Source organism: Bufo gargarizans, chromosome 3, assembly GCF_014858855.1.
Source record: "Bufo gargarizans isolate SCDJY-AF-19 chromosome 3, ASM1485885v1, whole genome shotgun sequence".
Lineage (NCBI taxonomy): Eukaryota > Metazoa > Chordata > Amphibia > Anura > Bufonidae > Bufo > Bufo gargarizans.
Window position 1 is genome coordinate 390395534 of NC_058082.1, and position 12002 is coordinate 390407535.

Sequence of the window (12002 nt, forward strand, 5' to 3'; positions counted from 1 at the left end):
CATTATTAAAGGGAACGTATCATCTGTTTCATGCTGACTAAGGCTATGTTCACACAAATTAAATCCACCACAGATTTTATCACGGAAAACGTCTGTTTTCCACTGTCAAATCAGCCATCAATAACTTTTCATTGACTTCAATAGAAAAACCTTCACATGGTGTTTTTTTTTTTCTTTTTTCTGCTGCTGAATTGGCGTGTTACTTCTTAGAACCGGATTGATAGATATTTTTGTATTGAAGTCAATGGGGTTTCCACCACAAAAAACACTTCTGAATTCTATCCCAACCAAGCGCTGGATAATAAAAACGTCTGGCAAAACCTCTTCCAAAACATCTTCTAATCTTCTTCTAAATTCTCAACCAAATGCTCTTCTAAAACGAATGTAGTACTACTCCACATCTGCCACCAAACTAGAAATCTGCAAAAAACAATGTTTTCAGCTAGTTATTTTTCTGCCACGGATTTTATTTTTGAATTTAGCCTATATCACAAGAGTATGAAATCCATAGAATAGATCATTGATGTGTTAGTCGTGGGAAAAACACTTTAGTAAGAGCATAGTATATGTTGTAATTTTATTTATTTTATTTGGCAGAATTCTCGTGTAGAAGTTCTTGGACAATGTCCCGTTGTTGTGATAACCTACTGTGGGATGTAAGAAAACGTTCTATTGGATTGCATGAACCATCTGCTCTTCGTATCAACTATTTAGGTAAGTGATCATTTTTATTATTGATGACTGTATTAGGCCTCTTACACACAAACGTGTGCGCCCCTTGGCCACGCAGCGACTTGCAAATTGCGGGCCGCAATGCACGAACACTGACCGTGGGGCAGCCGCAGCGGATCGTGGATCCATTCATTTTAATGATACAGGTAAGCAGACCGTATGAAACATTGGAGTGAGCCTACAAGTGAGACGACCGTATGAAAACATTGTACTGAGGGCATATATACTGTATGGAACAGGAGGAGGATGAGTAAACAAGATTCAAACATATACCCTTTTTTGGAGGTGAAAAGGGTGCATCTGAATCTTGTGGATTGAGTACATTGTAAAGCATACATTTCAATTGCGTGTTTGTTCCTCATTAGCTCAGCGTTCCTCTGGTGGAGTGGAGAAGTCAGGGGCAATCCAGGACTTGTTCATTTTTATCTGAGTCAACCTGTCAGCATTGCTAGTGGAGAAGCGGATACGCTTATCTGTTATGATTCCACCAGCAGCACTAAATACACGCTCAGACAAAACGCTGGCGGCAGGGCAGGCCAACACCTCCAAGGCGTAGAGCACAAGTTTGTGCCATGTGTCCAGCTTGGACACCCAGTAGTTGTAAGGCACTGAGGAATCCTTTATGATGCTGACACTGTCTGCATCTGTCCTATAGGGCTGTGTGGTTTTAATTTCTTTAAAAAAGGATTTTATAGATATGTAAATGAGTCTTGTATGTGTCCAAGGGGCTGTACTAACCTTCCTTGAGCCCAGCCACACCCGCCCGTGAAGGAGCCCAGCACCGCCTATGTCCTCCGAATCTCCTCCTTTCATCAACTATAGATTGCCGTGAGCTCGCGCATGCGCAGTGCCGGTATAGTGTTCTTTCCCTGTGCTGGCATCAGCCTCAGGGAAAGAACTGCACATCGCGAGATTACGGCAATCTATAGTTGATGAAAGAAGGAGATTCGGAGGACATAGGCGGTGCTGGGCTCCTTCACAGGCGGGCGTGGCTGGGCACGGACAGCCCCTTGGACACATACAAGACTCATTTACATATCTATAAAATCCTTTTTTAAAGAAATTTAAACCACACAGCCCTATAGGACAGATATATTGCGGACATGCTAGCGGCGATCTAGCCGTGCATGTACGCAGCTCTATATCCCAAAACTTGGTGACAGAATCCCTTACCTGCCTTTGACAGGGAGCTGTGATCAGCGGCAGTTGACCCCTGCCACTGATTTGCTGCCAGTACCCGCCTCCTGTATTAGAATCATTCGTGGTGCAGCGCATTTTTTAAAAATGCGGAATGCATGTGACTTTTTGGTTTATTTTTTTTGCGTGGTATCGAATGGTATCAAGTATCGCAATACATTTCTATGGTATCGAAATCGAATAAAAAATTTGGTATCGCAACAACTCTAGATTGGTGTAACGGTTGCAGGCCTGTTTGGTGTGGGCCGACTTCTCCCTTTTGCAACCCCACTGCCTCTTCTAGCCTGTTGCGGTGCTGCGGACCCCTCCCCCTCTGTACTGCATTCCTCGCTCTGCTTTTCACCTTCCCATGTTAGGTCAATGACCTCATCGTCTAACACCTCCTCATTCTGATCATCCTCCTGTTTTGACCTAACCACAACCTCAGCGATTGACAACTGTGTCTAATCGTCATCCACCTCGTGAACTAATGATTGATGTTCACCACAGTCATTTTCTTGAGACTGTGAAGGCTCAAGAGGTTGGGAATCAGGGCACAATATCTCAGGTCCCTCTTCAAGCATGCTGGCCACGAGGGCCAAATTTAATAGTGGAGCTTAAAAGAGCTCCTGGGAATATCAGAGTGTAGGATCACTCGTTTGGCAGGCCTCTCCATAGTGGGAGGAAGGATGATCTGAGCGAGGAGTTGGCTGACCAGACTCTTGGCTACAGAGACTGGACTTGGTGGAAGAGAGGGTGGTGCTTAGCCGACTGGAAGCATTATCGTCAGCAATCCAACCGACCAACTGTTCGCACTGGTCTGACTTGGACAGTGTTGCCGTGCGCCACCTAGCTAAGTTGGACATGAAGCTGGGTACGGTTTTATAATTTATTTATTTGGTGCACTGGCAGCAGGCACAGTTTCATTGTGCCCAGTGCCACAACCTCTGCCTGAACCATCAGCATAACGCCCACTTCCCTGTCCCTTAGTGCTGGCCTTCTACATCTTTATGGATTTTTTAATGGTTGTGACGCATTTTTTTTTTTTTTTTACTGTCCACAAAAGACAGTATTTGACACAGGAAAGCACAGATTTTGGACTGGATTTTAGTAGAGACACTGTTTTATGATGTTTATATTTATGACTATATTATTCCCAATATATGGGCCTGAAGCGCACAGGCGGTACAGAAATGCAGTGCACTGCGATTAACGTTTTAAACTGGGTGCTGATTAAGTGAAATGTCTATATGTATACTGATTTTCAATTTCTCCAAATATGGGAAAAATATGGGCCTGGATTGGGTGGGTCAGCTCTTCCTGCCTGCCCAGCCCTTCCTGTCTTCAGGACGATCTGAGCAGAAGTAAGCAATGTGATACTGCCAGCATGAGAAAACCACTGAGAGCAGCGAGAGGGGGCTGCTTAAGGAGCAGCTGGCCGGGATGCAGCGCACGGTGGCTCAGCTAGAGGGCAACTGTCCCTGAAGCTGGAGAAGGACAGCTTCTCCAGTCTGGCTAGGAAGTAAGTTTCAGCACGCCGTATACCGGCATATGAGACGAACCCCGGCTTTTGAGAAGATTTGCATGTGTTAAAAATACAGGAAAATACAGTATATTGATTTTCACTTTTTCCCAATATATGAGATTGAAGCACTGTTTCTGCCGCAGACAAGAAAACTGTGTGCAGAATCGGTGAAATTTGTGTATATACAGTACAGAGCAAAAGTTTGGACACACCTCATTCAAAGAGTTTTCTTTGTAGATTCACACTAAAGGTATCAAAACTATGAATTAACACATGTGGAATTATATACATAACAAAAAAGTGTGAAACAACTGAAAATATGTCATATTCTAGGTTCTTCAAAGTAGCCACCTTTTGCTTTGATTACTGCTTTGCACACTCTTGGCATTCTCTTGATGAGCTTCAAGAGGTAGTCACCTGAAATGGTCTTCCAACAGTCTTGAAGGAGTTCCCAGAGATGCTTAACACTTGTTGGCCCTTTTGCCTTCGCTCTGTGGTCCAGCTCACCCCAAACCATCTCGATTGGGTTCAGGTCCGGTGACTGTGGAGGCTAGGTCATCTGGCGCAGCACCCCATCACTCTCCTTCATGGTCAAATAGCCCTTACACAGCCTGGAGGTGTGTTTGAGGTCATTGTCCTGTTGAAAAATAAATGATGGTCCAATTAAATGCAAACCGGATGGAATAGCATGCCGCTGCAAGATGCTGTGGTAGCCATGCTGGTTCAGTATGCCTTCAATTTTGAATAAATCCCCAACAGTGTCACCAGCAAAGCACCCCCACACCATCACACCTCCTCCTCCTCCATGCTTCACGGTGGGAACCAGGCATGTAGAGTCCATCCCAGGCATCCTCAAACTGCGGCCCTCCAGCTGTTGCAAAACTACAACTCCCAGCATGCCCGAACAGCCTACAGGTATCAGCCTACAGCAGGGCATTGTGGGAGTTGTAGTTTTACAACAGCTGGAGGGCCGCAGTTTGAGGATGCCTGGTCCATCCGTTCACCTTTTCTGCGTGGCACAAAGACACGGTGGTTGGAACCAAAGATCTCAAATTTGGACTCGTCAGACCAAAGCACAGATTTCCACTGGTCTAATGTCCATTCCTTGTGTTCTTTAGCTCAGACAAGTCTCTTCTGCTTGTTGCCTGTCCTTAGCAGTGGTTTCCTAGCAGATATTCTACCATGAAGGCCTGATTCACACAGTCTCCTCTTAACAGTTGTTCTAGAGATGTGTCGGCTGCTAGAACTCTGTGTGGCATTGACCTGGTCTCTAATCTGAGCTGCTGTTAGCCTGCGATTTCTGAGGCTAGTGACTCGGATGAACTTATCCTCCGCAGCAGAAGTGACTCTTGGTCTTCCTTTCCTAGGGTGGTCCGCATGTGAGCCAGTTTCTTTGTAGCGCTTGATGGTTTTTGTGACTCCACTTGGGGACACTTTCAAAGTCTTCCCAATTTTTCGGACTGACTGACCTTCATTTCTTAAAGTAATGATGGCCACTCGTTTTTCTTTACTTAGATGCTTTTTCTTGCCATAATACAAATTCTAACAGTCTATTCAATAGGACTATCGGCTGTGTATCCACCTGACTTCTCCACAACGCAACTGATGGTCCCAACCCCATTTATAAGGCAAGAAATCCCACTTATTAAACCTGACAGGGCACACCTGTGAAGTGAAAACCATTTTAGGTGACTACCTCTTGAAGCTCATCAAGAGAATGCCAAAAGTGTGCAAAGCAGTAATCAAAGCAAACAGTGGCTACTTTGAAGAACCTAGCATATGACATATTTAAAGTTGTTTCACACTTTTTTGTTATGTATATAATTCCACATGTGTTAATTCATAGTTTTGATGCCTTCAGTGTGAATCTACAATTTTCATAGTCATGAAAATAAAGAAAACTCTTTGAATGAGAAGGTGTGTCCAAACTTTTGGTCTGTACTGTAGATGAACAAAAATCCCAGAGTTCAAAGCCCCTTTCAGCCTCCAAAAAAGTTTACATTTTATTATGCCCTAGATAAGAGGCAAATTTAAATGATGTGTGACGCTGATATCTTACTTCCTTCACTTGTCAGTATCACAAAGGATCTTAGGTTTACTGTGTTTTTTGCTATACTTCATCTCATATATATAAAAAAAAATCACTACCTATGGTGTCTAAAGCTATAGCTCAGTGGTAAGACTTGCTTTGCATGGGTTCAAAACCCCTTACAGGATTTTAATAAAATTAATATTTTATATTTTATTGAACTCTATATCAGAGACAAATTCAAGTGGTGTGTGATGTAAGTAGTCCTTTTTTATTTTATTAAGAGTACATGGGCAGCACTATAGTAAAGGGGGCCCTGTATACAGAGCTGTATCCTGGATTTTACATATCTACTGTATATATGTGTATTATACACACAGTGTGCTATCGCTTCACCACACTGAGATTTGCTCAGAAAGCTGATATACATATTACTGGTTACAGTATTACTGATGCACCATACAGGTACTGCGCTCTGATTGGGCGACCACAGGAGCTACTCCCGCCCGATCAGCTGCAGGGGTCTGGCAGGCACTAATAGTTGACCCCTGCTGTATGCACAGGCATCGGTGAAAAGACTGATGCCGGCTCATTAACCCTTGCACTGCCGCAGTCAGTGCTGACAGCTGCATGTGCGGTATCCCCGTGGTGCTGTGATGTCAGCCTGCTGCCTAGCCCTGTCAGTCAATGGGGGAGGGGTGTGTGTGCAGAGCACAGGGGGTGTTATAGAGCATTGCTCAGAATAGGGTTGCCACCCGTACGGGAATGACCCGGCCAGTCCAGGTTTGCAATCCTGTGCCCGGCGGGGCACAGGGAGATGAGCGCTTCCATTGTGAAGCGCTCATCTCCATAGTCATCTGTATCGCCGTCTTCAGGACAGCGATAAAGACGGCTGTGCTGCGGCAGGGGAGGGAGAGGCGTTGTCTCTCTCCCCTGTTCCTCTGATAGACTGCGGGCCTTGTGTCATCGCGCCGCCTGAGCCGTACAGCACCGTTGGAGGCAAGTAAAAGTTTTTTTGTGTTTAGAGAGGAGAGGCACCTGAAATTGGCACATATGGGGGAAGGGGTGGACAGAGGCACCTTATACTGCTACAAATTGGGGAGGAGGAGAAATTAGGCACTTGAAACTGGCACATATAGGGGAAGGGGTGGAAAGAGGCACCTTATACTGGCACATATTGGGGGGGGAATGAGGCACTTGAAACTGGCACATATAAGGGAAGGGGGGGGGCACTTTATACTGGCACATATTGGGGGGGAGAAAAGAGGCACTTCTTACTGACACATGGGGGGGCATCTATGGGGGGCACTTCTTACTGGCACATTATTTGGGGGCTTCTACTGAGGCCACAAAGAAGGGGTATTTTATATGGGGGGCTCTGTGTGGTACTAGTATTATCAGGGGTTTTTTCTGTTTCTGCAGTATAGTATTGGGGAGCACAGCGGCACAGTATTGGGGGTAGTAGGATGATTTGTCCAGAAGATGGGAGGATTATGGAAAAGTAGTAAAGATAGTAGTAAGATATTTTTGTTGTTGTTGTCAAACTGCAGAGACGAAAAAATGGCGACAAAATGGTAGTCTGGTCTGAAGGTCTTAAAGGAGAAGATGAGGAAAGAGAACATCTACATCAAAGGAGACATCACAGGATGTAAGAGGTATGGGAAGCTGTATTTCTGTAGTGACTGGATCAGGGCCGTAACGATCGTGGTGCGACAGCGACCAGGGGTGGACGCGTGACTGAAGCCGGTACATGGGCGTGGCTGGAGGCGGGACATGGGTGGGGCCTAGAAGGGGGCCCTTTTTCCCTTCTGTTCGGGTTTGGCTTGAAGAAAAGGTGGCAGCCCTAAACGCCATGCACAAAACCCGAGCATGGTACAAAGAAGTTGCGGTCTACTTGCTGCAGGTTGCCTTGTACAACTCTTTTGTGCTGTCCCGGAGCGCTGGCAACACAGGGAAATTCCTGCAGTTCTATGAGGCAGTCCTCAAGGCCATGATCTTTTCTGACCAGGAAAGAGCAGGCCAGGGTACCTCAGGAACTGGAGGCGCCCGGATCGTCCCTGGCCAACACTTTCCAGGTGTGGTTCCCCCATACTGGAAAGAAGGGACGGTCCCAAAAAAAAGTGCAGCGTGTGTAACAGGAGGGGGTAATGCAATGACACCACCACTCTGTGTGACACGTGCCCCGATCATCCGGGCCTCTGTATTGATGGTTGCTTCAGGGAGTACCACACTTCCATGGAGTACTAAATTTATAATCCCCTTCCCCCATTTTAATTTATTTCTCTACAGTCTTCATAGGAATAGTTGCAAAGTGGAGGAGAAAATTCAAAATCTCCCTTTTTTACACTAACATGTTCTTGTAGCCCCTTTTATTTCATTGTTACAAGGGGTAATAGGAGAAAAAGCACCCCAAAATTCATAGCCCAATTTCTCCCGAGTAAGGACATCCCCCTTATGTGGATGTAAAGTGCTCTGTGGGCGAACTACATGGCTCAGAAGAGAAGGAGCGCCATTGGGATTTTGGTTGTCCAAAATCCCAATAGCGCTCTTTCTCTTCTGAGCCGTGTAGTTCACCCGCAGATCACTCTACATCCACATATGAGGTATTTTCTGACTCAGGAGAAATTGGGCTATAAACTGTTGGGCGAACAAGTTCGTTTGCTCCACCATCAGATTCACAAATTGTTCACTGAAAAAAAAAATAAAAAAAATATTCAATGAAGCCCACTGTGCGAATCTGAATTCCTGGTTGGCCAACAAAGTCAAGAATCAAGGGCTCAAAATCCTCTGGGGTATTCCAGCCAAGTTCACCGGTAGAGGGCTCAGGTGAACTTGCCTGGTGGGCTGGAAAACTAGTACGAGCCTCAGGGCTGCTCATACTAGTGTGGGCCACAGGGTTCCTGACATGGGGGGCTCCTGGCTCCGCCTGGCGTCGTCTCCATCGCCTTGGGGCTCATCATCATTAAATGATGAGGAGAACGAGAATGACAACAGGAAAGTGGGGTCATCTTCGTTCTCACTGGGGCTCTCTGAGTCGGAGAGCAGCTGGGCGTATGCCTCGTCGGCCCGAGAACATCCGGCGGGCAATCTTAGAACGCTAAAAGGGAGTGTGTGTATGTGTAAAACTTTTAGTGTGTGGGGAGGGGGCGCGGTGTGTTTTTATGTATACCCTACCCTAACCCACCCTAACCTAACAGAATCCCTGAAAAATTGCTCACAGCCCAAAAACTCGCTGATCGGCGAGCGGTACCAAGCTGATCAGTGGTGGGGTGGGCGCTAACAGTGGCCAGGCGCTCTTTTACAGATAAGAGTGCCGGCCACAGTCAGCGCACCTACAAAAAGAAAAAAAAGCGCTTGCGCCCCAAAATATGTGGGGGGGGGGGGGGCAAGCTGCAGCACCCCTGGGGTGATGGGGGTCGCACAAGTTGCTGTGGACCCCAGAAACCCTCAGATCCGGGTGCTACACACAAAAAATTTCTTTTTTTTTTTTCACTACCCCTGCCTAACCTAAAGCTTTCCCTAAATGTTTATATGCCAGATGGCACTTTATGGGGTCTCAGGAGCCACGGATGGCGGTGGATCGTGTGGGATGCAGATGGACCAACACAGGGCTCCTCTCTCCTTACTCACACAGAAGTCTGTGGGCGGGGAGAGTGGAGCTCCAGGACGTTATCTCCAGGTCAGTCTCTCCAACCAATCACAGACGATCCTCATCCTCCGTCACCGCACATGATCTACGGAGGGCGATTGGTAGTGTATATTACACCACTGATCACCCTCCTATTCCAGGTCACCGGAGTCCTGAATAACCTGGAAATGCTGCAAACCGCAGGTCTAATAGGGGGAGAGGGTCACAGGGTGCCTTCTGAATGACTTCAGCAGGCACACCATTCCTAAAACTGCCCGCCGCACAGCGGTGATTGGAAATACACAGGTACGCCCTGTGTCCATAAGAGGTTAAAGAGGCTCTGTCACTAGAATCAACCCTATTAGACCATACATACTGCCTGGTAGGGCTCATTATGCTGATTATGTATGATAAATAGCTGCAGAGATATGCAGAGATTCATATGCAAATAAACAATTCGAGCACTCAGAGGCGGGGCTGAATATTCTGAGCAATGCTCTATAACACCCCCTGTGCTCTGCACACACACCCCTCCCCCCATTGACTGACAGGGCTAGACAGCAGGCTGACGTCACAGCACCACGGGGATACCGCACATGCAGCCGTCAGCGCTGACCGCGGCAGTGCAAGGGTTAATGAGCCGGCATCAGTGTTTTCACCGATGCCGGTGCATACAGCAGGGGTCCAACTACTAGTGCCTGCCGGACCACTGCAGCTGATCGGGCGGGAGTAACTCCTGTGGCCGCCTAATCAAAGCGCTGTACCTGTATGGCGCTGGGATTTGTGACCGTGTTTCCAGCGACATACATGTACAGCGCTGGTATCCTATGGGTTAATGACATATTATTTATTATAGTATATGCTATTAAAGAAAAAAACATACCATATTTTTCGCCCCATAGGACGCACTCCCCCCCCCCCCCTTTCCCCCCCAAAAAATGGGGGGGGGAAATGCCTCTGCGTCTTATGGGTCGAATGCTGACAGTTTAACATCGCTGGATGCGATGTAGAGCGAGCGGGGGCTGGGGGAGGGATTGGGAGGAGGAGCTAGGGGCCGGGAATAGCGGCGGGGCGGTGCAGTCGGTGTACTATTGCCCCGCCCCTCCGGTATTGTAATATTAAATGTCTTATTCAATTAAAATGTATTACATATACTCCCTCACTCCTAAATTCCTAATAGTACCTTACATCCTATTCCTAATAGGTTCTGTATAATGCCGGCAGGCCGGGCGGGCGGCAGCGTAACTCCTTGATGTCACATGCCTGTGCCGCCTACTTTATAAATGAAGCAGGCAGCGCAGGCAAGTGACGTCAGTGAGTGACGCGCCGGCCGCCCGGCCTGCCTGCCGCAATTGTACAGAACCTATTAGGAATAGGATGTAAGGTACTATTAGGAATTTAGGAGTGAGGGGGCATATGTAATACATTTTAATTGAATAAGACATTTTATATTTGTATACTGGGGGGGGCGGCGGGGGGGGGGGGGGGGGCCTGATCCGTGGATGGCACAGTTAAGGGGGGGGGGTCTTTGGATGGCACTGTAATGGGCTGGGGGGTCTGTGGATGGCACATATATAACAGTGCCAGCCACAGATCCCCCCCTGTAACAGTGACAGCCACAGATCCCCCCCCCCGTAACAGTGCCAGCCACAGATCCCCCCCTGTAACAGTGCCAGCCACAGATCCCCCCTGTAACAGTGCCAGCCACAGATCCCCCCTGTAACAGTGCCAGCCACAGATCCCCCCTGTAACAGTGCCAGCCACAGATCCCCCCGGTAGCAGTGCCAGCCACAGATCCCCCCCTGTAACAGTGCCAGCCACAGATCCCCCCTGTAACAGTGCCAGCCACAGATCCCCCCTGTAACAGTGCCAGCCACAGATCCCCCCTGTAACAGTGCCAGCCACAGATCCCCCCTGTAACAGTGCCAGCCACAGATCCCCCCTGTAACAGTGCCAGCCACAGATCCCCCCTGTAACAGTGCCAGCCACAGATCCCCCCCCTGTAACAGTGCCAGCCACAGATCCCCCCCTGTAACAGTGCCAGCCACAGATCCCCCCCTGTAACAGTGCCAGCCACAGATCCCCCCCTGTAACAGTGCCAGCCACAGATCCCCCCCCTGTAACAGTGCCAGCCACAGATCCCCCCTGTAACAGTGCCGGCCACAGATCCCCCCCTGTAACAGTGCCGGCCACAGATCCCCCCCTGTAACAGTGCCGGCCACAGATCCCCCCTGTAACAGTGCCAGCCACAGATCCCCCCTGTAACAGTGCCAGCCACAGATCCCTCCCGTAACAGTGTCCGTCATCCACAGATCTCCCCATAACAGTGTCCGTCATCCACAGATCTCCCCATAACAGTGTCCGTCATCCACAGATCCCCCCCATAAGTGTCCGTCATCCACAGATCCCCCCCATAAGTGTCCGTCATCCACAGATCCCCAGTAATAGTGCCACTCATAGACCACCATTAGTCCCAAACTCACCAAAAGCACACCTTTTGGTTCAAAAATTTTTTTTTTCTTATTTTCCTCCCCAAAAACCTAGGTGCGTCTTATGGGCCGGTGCATCTTATAGGGTGAAAAATACGGTATGTCTTTCTGGGGACTTCAACATGCAAAGCCATTAATGTAACGCCCAAGCTATGACATTACCACATGGTTTTTCTATACTTAGAAGCTATCACATAGTACTGCGATCTGTATGATCATATATTGTGTCAGTAATATGTATATCAGCTTTCTGAGCAGATCTCAGTGTGGTGAAGCTGTAGCACACTGTGTGAATAATACACATATATACAGTAGATATGTAAAATCCAGGATACAGCTCTGTATACAGGGTCCCCTTTACTATAGTGCTGCCCATGTACTCTTAAAATAAAGAAGGACTACTTACATCACATGCCACTTGAA

General features: G+C 47.7%; 1 protein-coding gene across 4 annotated transcripts in view; it reads left to right on the forward strand.

Moving 5' to 3' along the window:
- Positions 1-12002, forward strand: part of DCAF6 (DDB1 and CUL4 associated factor 6) — a 1153281-nt gene that overhangs the window by 87425 nt on the left and 1053854 nt on the right. For all 4 annotated transcript variants that reach the window (XM_044288252.1, XM_044288251.1, XM_044288253.1 and 1 more), the window contains exon 2: positions 598-714. In XM_044288252.1, the coding sequence (XP_044144187.1) occupies positions 598-714 (117 nt within the window). The remainder of the gene's footprint in view (positions 1-597; positions 715-12002) is intronic.